This window comes from Poecilia latipinna, unplaced genomic scaffold, assembly GCF_001443285.1.
Source record: "Poecilia latipinna isolate Pla-1442-1.1 unplaced genomic scaffold, P_latipinna-1.0 Scaffold625, whole genome shotgun sequence".
Classification (NCBI taxonomy): Eukaryota; Metazoa; Chordata; class Actinopteri; order Cyprinodontiformes; family Poeciliidae; genus Poecilia; species Poecilia latipinna.
This window is the reverse complement of record NW_015113241.1, coordinates 48,619-63,945: the sequence shown is the minus strand read 5'-3', so window position 1 is coordinate 63,945 and position 15,327 is coordinate 48,619. Positions and strand designations below refer to the sequence as shown.

At 37.8% G+C, this 15,327-nt stretch overlaps 1 protein-coding gene across 1 annotated transcript in view; it reads left to right on the top strand.

Moving 5' to 3' along the window:
* Positions 1-10,742: 10,742 nt before the first annotated feature.
* The window catches only part of LOC106954083 (afadin-like), a gene marked incomplete at its 3' end in the record, with an annotated part of 45,682 nt that continues 41,097 nt past the window's right edge, over positions 10,743-15,327 (top strand). Inside the window, exon 1 of the mRNA XM_015043328.1 lies at positions 10,743-11,167. Within this exon, the coding sequence (XP_014898814.1) occupies positions 11,066-11,167 (102 nt within the window). The remainder of the gene's footprint in view (positions 11,168-15,327) is intronic.

Below are 15,327 nucleotides of genomic sequence, written 5' to 3'. Positions count from 1 at the left end.
ATATATATATATATATTCCACTGGCAAATTATTTTAACTATAACAAGACATTTTTCCCATGACATTTTTCCCATTTTATAAGTGAAATAATCTGCCAGTGGAACTAGAACTCGGTTGCTAGGTGACGGGCTGGGCTTGGCTGGTGTTGCTAGGCAACGGCGCCAGTGGAACTTCCATTTCTTCATCAATATTAAGGAATTACTGACTTAAAACAAGCTTTTGTATCTTGCTGAAAAGTTATTTAGTAGCTAGTTTTGTCTTATTTCAAGTGAACTAAAATACTTTGTAAGATTTTGTTTATGCAGTGAAACTTTCTGTACTTTTGCAGAAATTTGAGTTTCAAATTAGCAAGTACAATAAAATTGAATCTCTTGATGTTTTTTCAAACACTTCAGTCAGAGGAAATCTAAACGTGTTCAGAGCAACTGACTGGGTGAATTTTCTGCATGAGCGTCAGTGAAACATGAAAGGGAATCTGCGTCAGCTACTGAGGTGGATTTCTACTGACTAATAGATGTTCAGTCAACAGGACAGATCAGCAGATGATGCAAAACTCGTGTTTCTCACCATCACTTTTATCTCCACTCTTCCTGCATAATGCATGCAGTAGCAGAGCCAGAAAAAGTGCAGAAAGGAGCTTGAAGAATATGATTTTTGGTTTTATTAAACATTTAATGACTTTTAGTCCTCCATATAAAAAAAACAAGAAAAAGTATTTCCTATATGATATAAGTCATATTTTTGTTTTGTCTTTTTTTCTGTTTTAAATCATCCATCCATTTTCTGAACACCCTTGTCCCTCAGTGGGGTCGGGAGGGGTGCTGGTGCCTATCTCCAGCTAACGTTCCGGGCGAGAGGCGGGGTACATCCTGGACAGGTCGCCAGTCTGTCGCAGGGCAACACAGACACACAACCATGCGCACACACACCTAGGGGCAATTTAGACAGACCAATTAACCTAACAGTCATGTTTTTTTTTTGGACTGTGGGAGGAAACCAGAGTACCCGGAGAAAACCCACGCATGCACAGGGAGAACAGGCAGACTCCATGCAGAAAGACCGGGGCCGGGAATCGAACCCAGAACCTTCTTGCTGCACGGCAACAGCTCTACCAACTGCGCCACTGTGCAGCCGTTTTCAATCAGTTAAGTAAAATTCACAAAATAGAAATATTTTGTTATAATTTCTACTATACAATTATTCTGCACTTGTTCCTGTTGCTTATAACAATGACAGTGTTTAATGGGCATTGTAGATAGAAAAATAAATTAATTTCCTCCAAAAACCGATATCTGAGTTTGAAAATATGAAAATTACAGTAGCTAGAAACAAGTAAAAAAAATTTAGATTAAGCTCAGAAATTTTCTAAAAAAACAAAAAACAAAACAAGATGTCTGATCACCAAAAATTTTATATTTGCAAGAAAAAAGTCATAAAAGTCATAAATTATGATCCTGATAGCAGCGATTTTGTTGATATATTCTTATCTTGCACTTTGGTCAAGAGTGTCAACATACTTTCTTTTTGTTGGTCTGGAAGCTGCGGTTCATCTATGCTTTCCTTTGCACTCCGTTTGCCTATCAAGATGGCGTTTCAGTGGTGCGGATCACTTCCGGTTCAGACTTTTGTGTATTCATTTGCATTTGCACTCCGTATCAAGCAGCCCTGTGCTTCTGAAGTACTTGGATGAAATTTCCATATTTTATTTGTTACATGCAATTCAAACAGAGTTATGATTTACCCTATACTTATGGAAAATTCTGTTTTTGCATGTTTTTATACTTCCATTTAGGTCACAGCTGCTCTTAAAAACAGTTTTTTAAAAAATAAAAGCGCTTAAAGAAATAAACACCAACCTGTCTTTTGGCAAAAATTTTATGTTTTTTGGTGTCTGGAAAATGAGCCGTTTCAAATTCCTCTCGATTGTAACGTCAGCAGGCATTGGCCCCTCACCTACTAGGCCCAGCCCGTTACCTAGCAACCCCAACGGAACTCTGCTCGTTACCTAGCAACCCAAGCAGAGCTCCAACACATTTGGTTGGCTGGTCTCAAAGATGTACAGTTGTACATCCATTTGCAGCCATTTTTACGTGCAATTGTAAACGTTGAGTTGGAGGGGGCGTGGCCAGCAGCAGATAATTTGGATTTAAAGTAACAGGACTCCCTGATCAATCAATCAATCAATCAATCAATCAATCAATCAATCAATCAATCAATCAATCAAATTTTATTTGTATAGCACATTTCAGCAAGAAGGCATTTCAAGGTGCTTTACATAATTAAAAAACAAAATAAAAACAGCATGTGACACTGAATAAACAGTAAGAAAGAGAAAGAGATTTTGGAAAAATTACTTTCGTTACAGAATTTAAGCGCCTGTCGTCGCTGGACTCCACTGTCCGTTTAACACAGGTATTATCCAGGCCCCGTCGCCTAACAGGACGAGGTCTCCAACCTTGCAGCACCAGGCTCCGTCCACCTGTCACGCGAATTTTTGCGCTAGGACTTCGCCGTCTTACCTGGATATTTGTGCACTATTTTTACCTGTTAGAGTCTAGAATTTACAGGGTTTTTCTGTGCATGCAATGACCCTCAATCACTCGCCACTTTTACATAAATAGATAAAAAAAAATAAAGTTAAAAACACGGAAGACATCAAAACCCACATTCTAACCCTAATTTAGCCATAAGCAACTCTAAACAGGTGAGTTTGAGGCGGACTGATCCGTCTTAAAGCCTCGGTCCCGGTCCGGTTTGAGGCGGACTCTGATCCGCCTAAAACCCTCGGTCCAGGTCCGGTTTGAGGCGGACTCTTATCTGTCTAAAAGCCTCGGTCCCTTTCCGGTTTGAGGTGGACTCTGATCCCCCTAAAAGCCTCGGTCCGGGTCTGGTTTGAGGCGGACTGATCCGTCTTAAAGCCTCGGTCCCGGTCCGGTTTGAGGCGGACTCTTATCCGTCTAAAAGCCTCGGTCCCGGTCGGGTTTGAGACGGACACTTATTCGTCTAAAAGCCTCGGTCCAGGTCCGGTTTGAGCCAGACTCTTATCCGTCTAAAAGCCTCGGTCCCGGTCCGGTTTGAGGCAGACTCTGATCCGCCTAAAAGCCTCGGTCCCGGTCGGGTTTGAGACGGACTCTTATTCGTCTAAAAGCCTCGGTCCAGGTCCGGTTTGAGGCGGACTCTTATCCGTCTAAAAGCCTCGGTCCCGGTCCAGTTTGAGGCGGACTCTGATCCCCCTAAAAGCCTCCGTCTGGGTCTGGTTTGAGGCGGACTCTGATCCGCCTAAAAGCCTCGGTCCAGGTCCGGTTTGAGGCGGACTCTGATCCGCCTAAAAGCCTCGGTCCCGGTCCGGTTTGCTGTGGACTCTGATCCGGTGCTATGTGCTCTATCTTCCTGGTTTTAGTGAGAACAGCAGCAGCAGCTTCTGGATCAGCTGCAGCTGTTTGATTGATTTATTAGTCAGACCTGTGAAGACGCTGTTGCAGTAATCAATGCGGCTAAAGATAAATGCATGGATGAGTTTCTCTAGATCGTGCTGAGACATCAGTCCTCTAATCCTGGAGATGTTCTACAGGTGATAGAAGGCCGACTTTGTGACTGTCTGTATGTGGCTCTGAATGTTCAGGTCAGAGCCCATCACTACTCCCAGGTTTTGGGCTGATCGGTGGTTTTTAGTTGTAATAACTGAAGCTGAGCATTGATTCTAGTTCGCTCCTCTTTAGGTCCAAAGATAATAACTTCAGTTTTGTTTCTGTTCAGCTGGAGAAAGTTTTGGCACATCCACACATTGATCTGTTCTAAACAGTTCATACTCAAAATCTTATTGTCTAAGAACGATTTTGTACATAAAAATGTAATAAACATGTTTTGTGTTGCCCATAAACCAATTCTAACTTGTTTAAGGAAGCAACTTGTAACAAATTAACTCAATTTTTTTTTACATTGGATCATCTGTTTTTATTATTCAGTGTGTTTATTTCACTCTGCTTTTCTTTAATTCACAAATTCAAGCAATTAAATTTTGAACATAATCTCATAAGATGAGTTATCATTGTGCTTAGTGCTGCTTTAAGTTTTAAATATCTTAAAATTGTCAGCAGGAGGATAATTTCTTAGGAACGTATTTGTTCACACCTCTGAATTCATGCGATCTGCAGCTCTGCTCGTATCCTGTGCAGCCGCATTTCACCTCGCAGCAGATGTTTCCTGTTGAGCTGTGTGGGAGATATCCATGTTTCTCTTGGAATATGAGCCACAGATGGTGAGAGCAGGACAGGAAAAACAGAAAGGTGTGTTGATAGATAACAAATTGAATCATAGCGCCGCGCAGAGAGAGGAGCATTCCTGAGCTGCTTGACTGATCACACGTCTTTGATACTTAAAAACGGATCTGGAGAGAAAACTAAAGGTTCAAACGCGGCTCTAAAAAACCTGTCAGAGTTTAAAACGAACCTCTTTTTATTCAATATTAATGATCCTCCATTATACCATATTTATAAAAAGCATATTTTTATTGAAACCTTACAATATGTCATCTTGTTTCACCACTTTCTGATTGAAAATTTCAGTTTTAGAGTTTGACTTTTGCAAAAATATATAAATTTAGCCAAGCAGTTTTGTCTGTGTTTTGGTGCAACTTGGAAAATGAATGTAAAGTTAAAGGCTCATATGAGGCACACATTGGAAACTGGCTGAGGCTTTGAAGTCAAATATTGTTGTTTGTTTATACTTGCAATGAAGAAAAAAATAAAATAATCTGTGATTTGCCAACTTCTGTTTCAACTGGCAATTGGCTTTCTTAAATATAATTTTATGTATTTCATTTTAATTGATTTATTTAATATATTTATTCATATGTAAATCATTTATTTGATTTATAAATTAATAAATATATAAATAGTAAATTTATACATTATTATTATTTATAATAATAATAATTGATACATAATAAAATAATTTTATTAATTAGTAGATTTATTTATTTTTTTAATTGACTGAATTGGTGGTGAATTCTCATTTAATTTGAATAAATTCTTGAAGTCTGTCGGTGTCATTAATTGAAGGACTATTTGTTCATTTTGAGTGTTTTTGTGCTCTGTGTTTTCTCCGTTTGCTCGGATTTCCTTTTTGAGTCCAAAATCGAAACTGTTCAGTTAATTGATTAATCCAGCTTACCTTTAGGAATGTATGTGAATTAGTTTTATTTTTTTACTTTAATTTGACTTTTAATTGACCCCAAATTGTGATAATCGTCAGTGTTCCCTCAGCTTTGCCTGAATACTCTTCAAACGTTTGGGAGTCTCTGGATATGGAGCGCCCCTCTGCTGTTGCGCCCCATCTGTTTCTAATGTACCACCTGCTTTTCTTCTGCCTGGCATATATTTAAAAACCACAGCTGTTTGTGTAAATAATCTTCGCTTCTTAGAGACCTTCTGTGTAGTTTGATAGATCCCTGAGGCAAGTTTGGCTTGTTTCATGATAGAAAATCTGAATTTTGAGGTTGCTGGTTTTTAATTGATTTCCTTGTGGCTTTTTTATTTTAACTCTTGACTTCATAAGCTATAATACATAATATTCCTCCTGTTAGCCTAAATATTAAATACTCTTCTCCTGGAAAACAGCATCAGCAACTCAGCAAAGCATAGCCATCAGGCTTGAAAAGGTCACAATTCACTGTGCAGACTGTAAATTCAGCCCACCATAGACAACAGCACACATAAGGGTGACAATAAATCACAGAAATTTATATGGAGAAGCTCTCTTGCTCATGACTCTGTGATAAATACTGAAATAAGAGTTCAGTTGTCTCTCTAATGTAATCACTGACGTAAATAAAGTGTTACTGAAACAGTTTCTTTGTGGAAAAATACCAGAAACTAAACCAACTGGAAGAGGTTTAAAACCACAGCAGCAAAATGCTAATATTAGCATGCTACAATCAACAAGGATGTCTTTGGAAAACTACTGCTGTTTTTCATGTAATTTTACATGAGAAACTGTAGGAAAATTAACCATGAGAGGAAGTTTTATTCAATGTGAAAACTAAAATGGGAAGTGGTTTAAACTAGCTTTAAAACTGTGTAAAGACAAATCTGTACATTGTCTAAACAGCATATTAGCATTCACCAACATAACGTTTTATTTTTTCCTACATAGTATATCCTACTAAAACATGTAAATTATTGATTTTCACTAAACTTCTTATCAGTTGTTTGCTTTTATTTGTTACTATGTTTTGTATTTATTCTAAAAAAGGGGAGGGGACTTATTTAGAGATTAGAATGGTGAATATAAGTGAGGAAATCATTATTTACATTTGCGACAGATAACAGAAGGTTATTATGTTCGCAGTCAGAGACATAATAATTGATAACTGTTGGGGAGGATTAGAGCATGAAGGCTTTGCAGGGCACGTTTCTTATCTCTGCCTGTGTGAAATGCAAAACAGAGCCAGATCAAAGCAGACAATCTCTCTTCATTTATCAGACCTTGGCAGATGAAGTCAACAAGAACTGGTTTAGGTGGGCATTTTTTAAACAATCACTGCAACCACAGCGTCGCATTTTCGCTGAGGTGGGTGTGAACAGAGGCTAGAATAATGTTGCAAATACAGGAAGTGTTGAAGTCTATCTGGTAAAGTTGGTTTCCTGTTGTGGTTTTTCACTTCTGCTGCTGATGTCTAATAAGTTCAGTTCAGTTCAGTGAACAGCAGCGGAGGATGAAACCAGCCTCTTCTGAAAGTAAAACAATGTTCAGAAACATGTAATTATTCTCCATTACTAGGAAAATACAAACCACCTCAAATGATAGTTATTCTGTTTTTTGGGGGTGGGATAGCTGGCTTTGGTCCTGTGATTATGGTCTTTAAATGAGGGTCAGTCCCTCCACATGCAGATTGGTCTATCCATCCATCAACCAGTTCATTCATTCATAAATGGAGGCTTAAGTGGATGAGAAAAGCAAGAGATTTACTTGTCTTTTCACCCAACTCTTCACAATGAGTAAAAGCTTTACATTAGTCGAGGTAAAGAAAACAAGATACTTTTTAGATCAATTCTGTCGACATTACGGCTTCTTTCTAGTTAAGGAACCACAGCTTAATATCAAAATAAACTAATGCTTGGCTGAGTGCCTGCCAGTTTAGCTTAGTTTAGTTTGGATTAGATTAGCATGGTTTAGACTAGTTTATTTTAGATTATCTTAGGTTAGTGTAGTTTATTTTAGATTAGTTTAGTTTATATAATTTTACATTAGTTTAGTTTAGATTAGATTAGTTTGACACCTTTAATTGTTGGAAAACGAGCTAATTCTTGACTGAGTGCCTGCCAGATTATTTTAGTTTAGTTTAGATTATTTTAGATTAGCATAGGTTCATTTAGATTATCTTTTGTTAGTTTAGTTTAGCTTGAATTAGTTTAGTTTACATTAGTTTAGATTAGCTTAGTTTAGTTAGCTTAGTTTAGATTAGCTTAGTTTAGATTAGTTTAGCTTGACACCTTTAATTGTTGGCAAATGAGCTAACTCTTGTTTGAGTGTCTGTTTATCTTAGTTTATCTAAGTTTAGCTTTGCTTAGTTTCGTGTAGATTAGCTTAATTTAGTTTAGCTTTGCCTAGCTTAGTTTAGACCAGTTTACATTAGCTTAGTATAGCTAGCATAGCTTAGTTAGTTTATTTAAGATTAGATTAGTTTAGCTTAGCTTGACTCTTTTAGTTGTTGGCAAATGATGCTAGCCAGCTTCATCTGCTTTTGCTGCTCCTCTTTAAATATCTGTTTAGCTGCAGTTAGAAAGAGATGCACAGAGATGTTGGAGTAGGGGATATGATGCTGGCTTGAGCTTACTTCTCTCTGCTCTGCGTCCATGAAGCCTCCTTTTAGGTATTATTTGAGATGCTAACCAGCTGCTCCCAGTTGTAAAAACAACACCTTGTTCCCGCAGTTACGCAACATGACAACAAGTAAAGAAGTTGGAGCAGAAATCCTTCCAGATGCGCAGCATCCAAAACCAGAGGGAATAATTTTTCAAACAATGCTACTTTCAGATGTAGCTTAAGGAAAACAAACAGAAAAAAAGCCCAGCAAATTAGCTACAATAAGGATAATGACAGTATTGCTCTTACGTAAACTAGTTATACTTGAGCAAAGTAAACATGCCTATCAGTGAGATTCACACATTGTGTCATTCTCAGCTCAAGATAGGAGCTATTTGCTGAGATGGAAATAGATTATTTTCCTGGATTTGTTATCAAATGTTTTGCCAGAAGTCATTGTTACTCATTACTCACGCATGATGTCAACAGCAGCACTCATCCATCACACCAGCAACACCCACAGATTCCCTGATTCTGGCTCGGTGACTAATGTATTTATAGGAAGAAGCTGCTGCTGCTGCTGCTGCTGCTGCAGCTGCTGCTGCCGCTGCTGCCCCTGCTGCTGCTGCGGTGCTACTCCCCATCTGGGAAGGAGGTGGGAGGCCCGCATGACCAACCTCTCTATTTTTATGGATGTGACCAGCTCTCCATTTCTGACATTTCGCAGGGATGTGCCTGATATTTGGTGACCTTTCTCAGACACTCGCAGTGGTGTGTTAATAAAGAGCTGCTGTTTGCATGAATGCAACAAACTGTCACACATAATAACAATAATAACACAATCCCCCCTGAAACCAGCGTTTTTTTCTCAATTAGGCCCGATTCTACAGCATTTTGCTGGATGATAAATTGGTCCAGTAACTATTGTCATATCAAATTTGGTTAGTAACTAATTACATTTCCTCAATTACATTTACTTGAGTAACTTTTTTTGACAAAATGTGCTTTTAGGAGTATTTTTACTATGCTGTACGTTTCACTTTTACCTGTGTAATTTTTTACTCTTGAGTAAAATTTCTGGATTTTCTACCCACTTAATGAAAAACAAACATGCTTTAACTAAATATTCACCAGACACAGACACACACCGGCAGTTTCTGTTAAAGTTTATACGTTTTCTTATTGAAAGAAACTGATTTGGGAACATTTTCTTTTGCCTGATTTTATTATTGTTTGCTACTTGTATGAATTATTGTCATTTTTACCATTAAAATACCTAAATTTCCACATAACTTCATATTTTGGTTCTGATTATGCAATCTTTATATAACAAATGATTGATAATTTGATCAATTGACTTTTGCCATCTTTTTTCCTCTTACTTGAGTAATTTCTTTAATTGCTACTTTTTAATTTTACTTGAGAAAAATACGTTGAAGTAGTGCTACTCTTACTTGAGTACTATTTTTGGGTTTATTTGTATAGATCATTCGAACAACAAGGCATTTCAAATTGCTTTACGTCATAAAAACATCATAATGTCGATTAAAATTACAGATTTCAGGTCTGATCTCTGACTGAACAACATAAAAGTGGAAGTTTGCAATCTGGAATACCAATAAAAGTTAACATTGTAAAGAACACCAAACACTGGAACTGGAAGATATTTTAAATATCCAAAATAAAACATGACAACCAAAAACAATAAATAAAACAAAAATAAAAATCACTTACAATCAAAATCATAAATAAAATGGATTATCAGGTCTCTGTAAACAAAATTGCCCTTCTATTATTTTCAGTTAATTATGCCGCTAATTGAATAATTGCATATTGGTCTCAATGTTTCGCTTCCCCCCACCCCCCCACAAATACGTCTGGCAACAAATATCAAATTATATATTCAGTTCAGACAGGCATGAAGCTAAAATAAAGCTAGAATATAATACTTCCTATTCTGAGGCAGAGGGGTTTAGCAGCTGTTTGTGGCATTTAGCACCTGTAAGCTAGCACCAATTAGCAAGTGGCTACAATATGATGACAAAACCACTCATCTCTGCTGCTGTAATTAAATTAAACTGTTTTGTTTGCCTAATTATAAGTGATATAAAAGGATAATGCATTTTAGTTTAATTGTTTTACAGTAACATCATGAAGTGCAGATTTCCACTACAGGATTTCCCCCAACAGTCAAGTTTATTTGGAAAGCACATTTCAGCAACAGGCAGCTCAAAGTGCTTTACATTTTACTTGAGTAGTTTTATTATGAAGTATAGCTACTCTTGGTTGAGTAAAATTTCTGGATTCTACCCAATAAGTGATAAACAAAACACCACAGACACACACCTGTTGTTTTTATTAAAGTTTCATATGTTTTTTGGTGAAAGAAACTGATTTAGAAACATTTTCTTTTGCCTGATTTTGTTATTTTTTGTTACTTGTATGAATTATAGTCATTTTTGTCTTTAAAAAAACCCAACATTTCCACTTATTTTTATAATTTAGTCCGTCTGAAGATGTATTTTTTAATATTAAATGATTGATAATTTGATCAGTTAGTACATTTTTTGCTCTTTGTTGCAATAATTTTTTGGATGGCTACTTGTACTTGAGTAAAAATATTTTGAAGGAGTGCTACTCTTACTTGAGTAGAGTTTTTACTCACATTTGTTCACAGATTTGATAGAAATTTGTATGGAGTAGCTTTAAATGTAGCTGTTTTTTATTTTTTCAAAAATATATTTATTTTATAACCTTGTAAATATAATATATGTATATTTCTTATAGATTTGTATTTAATAAAAAGAAGAATGCTCATTGAGACTTTAAATTAAATATGAACATGCTCTGGGGAAATATCACTTTAACTAACTCTCGATGACGTAATCCTGCTTAGTAGCTCACGTGCCTGCTGTTAACTCTAAACATCCCGGGAAGCGGCGTCATGAATCAGAATTATTGGGCATTAAATAGTTAAGCGCCAGCGCGCGTTCTCGGACTCAGCGGGAGCGCGCTGAGGTGCACCGCGAACGCGAAGCAGAAACGGCTCAGACAGCAGGTCGGTCGATGAGCTGGGATACAAAGTACCGGCTGTAGAAAAAATAATTAAATAAAAAAAATTGGAAGAAGTCGACGTGAACGGTTGGCTTTCGCTGGCGGTTTGTTTTCCGGTGGACTAACGTTTCGGGAAGTTTTTTTTAAATTATTATTTTTATTCAGCGGAACGGACGCGGACTGAGGCTCCGAAACGCTGTCCACAATGTCGGGGAGCAGGGAGGAGGAGAGGAGGAAACTGGCCGACATCATCAACCACTGGAACGCCAACCGGCTCGACCTGTTCGAGATCAGCCAGCCCACAGAGGTAGGAGACCTGTACGAGAGGCCGCGGCCCTGTGGGGCCTCTGCTGTGGGGGGAATATAGCTGCCAGTGGCGGACACCGAGGGGGTTAGATAAAGTCAGGTGGTGTTTGTGGGCAGCGTGGTTAACTCGGTGGTAAAGTCCTCTCCGTACGAAGCACCGCCAGACTCCATTGAAAAACCGGCGTATTTACACTAGTCGTCGTGAGGCCTTGGATGTTAACTCTGTCTGAGTTGCTGAAGCAGACTACACATATTAGAGTTAATAATGTACATTTCAGCTTTGTGTATTTTATTGAAATAAATTAAATACATGTAGCTAGCTGCTAGCTTACCTACCGCCGTCAACTGTATCTGTGGAGTAGCTAACAGCCTTATCCCTCCAAAGTTGACAGTTACGCTTACTATAATCATCCAAATTTTTATTATATAAATCGGTGCTTTATTTGGCATTTTTTGGTTTTATTGTTAGAAATGCGTGTAGTTGAGTCAAAGTCGGCACTGATTTATCAGATTTTTGCCAGCTAGCTCGTTAGCAGGTACACAACTGCGTTTACCAGGATACTACGAATACCTTTTGCTATGAATTGTCCTTGTATTCATCACAGTAGTTGTATATAAGGTCAAGTTTCTGACACAGTAACCAATGTCTGTGTTAGCAGTGGCATCGCAATGGCCGACGAACCAAGAGAGGGTTTTAGGTCTCGTTGTGTAAATAAATAAAAGCTTAAAGTATTACCAAATGGCTGGTGTGTAAATGCTAACACCTGGGTAGGGACGGCTGAAAGGACAAATTGTGGAAGATGAGATTTCCTGTCCATGCATTGTCCTTAACCACATCAGCTGGGTTGATGTGAGCTGCCAGTAATAATTTGACTCTGCAACATGTTAGGAAGCAGAGCTGTAATGAAATTGGCTTACTGGACTTGTGTTGAATACCCATGAATTACAGGTTGACACCAGCTAGCTGTAGATAGGGATGCTAGCAAAAGATTTAAAGGTAAAAACAAATTATTTGAACTTTCTCATGATTGTAGGTCAGTTTGTTTCCTCATATCATGTCTAACTGTAATCAAACCCTTTACTACTTATTTGTTGTTTTTATGAATTAGGGAAATAACTTGTTCAAAACAAGTTAATTTGATTTATCATCTGAAAACCTTGTCATACCCTATTCCCAGTGACTGTTTTTACCCCAGTTTAGTTACTTCTATAAAGTATCTCAGATTACTACCCTGAATCTAATCACAGCTGCCGTTGCAACATAAGTGCACACAATATCATAACCACAGAGACTGTCTTGTACGTAGTATTGGGTGGAATGTTGTACTTGATGTATCAGATAATATTTTGCAGTTGGATGGACTCTGCGTGCCTTTAATGTTGTCATGGGACATTGTTTTATGGTGAAAAGTAAAAGAAATGGGGGTAATCTTAATTGAAATCACAATTATATCAAAATATTTTACAGCCCTCCTGTAAGTGATCTTCTTCTGATGGATAAGTTGTACTGGAGTAACAAACACTTCCTTTGTTAAGTTGTCAAAGCCAGTGTGAAATATTCTTCTGGTGGCTTTCAGTTGAACCATCGTCAGTAGATTTTATACATTTCATACCCAAAAAGGTAAATGTAGGGACAAAGCTGTTAAGTTAGCATCAGTGGGGTGATTGTTGTTAACTATGCACCTGCAGATGTTACCTGGAAAAGTCTATTTGTTTCTCTAGAGAATTTCTACTTATAAACATTAATTAATTAACAGATCATACAGTTGATTAAAAAATTTATCCTATCTTTAGGGAAACCAAGGAAGGTTTTTGTCCTATCAAAGCTTCAGCATAAGCTCTGGAAATAAACAGGAGTGGAAAAGAAATGGCTAATTTCTTTTCCATTCTGGGTGTTTGTTTCATGTTCTTATATTTGTTGTATCAACCCTTCAGGTCTTCTGGGAAGCAGAATTCAGCTTCTATGCACAAAAAAATCTGGAAGGAACTTCTAGAAAACTGCAAAGCTGCTGAAACACTGAAAACCTTTCAATCCAAATGAACCCACCTGCATAGAGTTGGGTTTTTAATGAAACATTGACCAAAATATTTGATGTGTGTTGATGATGGCATCTGACAAAATTAAATGTTTGTTACTGCTTTGATGTTTTTATGACTTTTTGTGTATTTATGTTGTTGCTGAAATTTGCTATACAAATAAACTAGATTGATAAGGAATTTGGGAAACATTTAACCCACAATTTGAATAAAGGGTTAAGCCAGTGCAGAAACAAATGAATCATTTTTGTGCAAGTTAGTAAGTTACACCAACCTTACGTCTGCCTGTTGTTATCTCTTAGTTTTAATTTTAATCTTAGGTTGTGTTGGCACCAGTTTTAGGCTGGCGTCCAACCCCCACCTCGCCTCGGGTGTAACAGGGGGGTCACAAGGTCCCCTCTCCTCCTTCTTGAGCCGATTAATTCATCAGGCTCAAAGCTGGGTATCCGTTTGCCAGAGTGGCGTTCTGCGCACAACAACCCCCTCATTTTGTAAGAAATGATTAACCATGTTGCACTTGTTCTTTGGGCTATAACTGTTAGCTTTGCTTGAAGGGCTGCAGCATCTTGTCCAGCAGAACGTGATTAAATGTAAGGCAGATGCATGGCCGCTCTTGCTAGATCACACCCTGTGGCCCATATGTCAGCTGGTGGAGCCCCAAAGCCTCACGACTGTCCTTCAAATCGTCCAGGATGCTTCCGGGTCTAGCTGGGACTCAGATGTGCAATGCTAGGAACATTTCAACTATGATGTGATGAATCAGAGAAGTGAATTTCAAAATAATGATGATTATAATAAAAAAGATCCAGAGTTTGTGTGTGATTTGCCGCTGAGAGCGGTGAGATCATTCGTGTGATTAGATTAGCCACGGTTGCCTGATTAGTCTGGAACAAAGGTTCTCAAACTTTTTAATCTTGCAAACCCAAACTGAATAAATCCCGTTTGGGAACTGCTGGGCTCATTATAACACAACACGTTCTTCTGTCACATGTGGACTCACTGTAGCAAAAAGCCCAGCTCTGCAAACTCAGCCTGAAATGTGTGGCACATTCAGACAAAATCATAGCTGCAGTTTGTTTTGTTTGTAATTTCTTCCTACCAAATCCATGCAGCTCTCCTGTAGTAATCAGTCTTACCTCTACATGTAAGTGATAACTTATACCTAAGGAAGGTTAAGTTGAATGCATTTTTAGTTCCAGCTTGTGAGAATGATCCTAATATTAACATGCGTTTGATGTAAGTAATACAATTTTTCCTTCATTTGTATCATTTGATAGGCTTTGATCAGCACAATGTAGCTTAATGTTGGGTCATTTTCCCATTGAGACTCATTTCTGGTTGCATTTTCAAATGATTGTGCAGCTTTGCTATCTAGGCTCAATTTGTGCAGAAATTGGAGAATTTAACTATCTATTCACTGTCAGATTTAACTCCCTGGTTCTTCTTCCTTCATTTTCATTGACATCTTGGCATCAGTGTTTAAAAAATGGTAGGAGCTATTAAAATCGTTGGATGTGTTTTCTGTGGGTGCATAATCATCATCCCAAAATAGGTGTGTGAATGTAGTAATTGTAATTTAAGTATGATGAGCTCACTGTTGGTATGCTGATGTAATATTCAGTCTGTTGGACTCACACACCTGGCACGGATGTCTGAAGATCACACAGACATTTGGAAGTACTCTGATTCATCACAGTGTCATCATCATAATGGTTTTCTGTAGAGCCTTGGGGTGGCTTTGTATTTTTTGACAACTAATTGTCAAAAAAAAACAATTAGTTTTTTGACACCAATCAAAATTAGTTGTACTTTTGGACTTCTCTGCAAATCAGTCCATACATGTTTACTTTAGTTGCATTTCCATCAAAAATTTTTCGATCTTCAGTTAATGTTGGAAAAGATCTCAATTTCACAGTTTAACATGAAATACTGCACCGTCATCCTCCTACCACTTCCTGTCGTCTTTTGTTGTTTCTGCAAGTAGTGACAGCCAGTTGTTGATTATATGATTTGTATGATGCGTCATTGTTCAAAATGATGAACATTGGTTGGGCAAATGTTATGGCCCAACCTTAACAGTAGTTTATGTAGTATTTTGGCAGCAGGAGCTCCAGTATCTGTAAG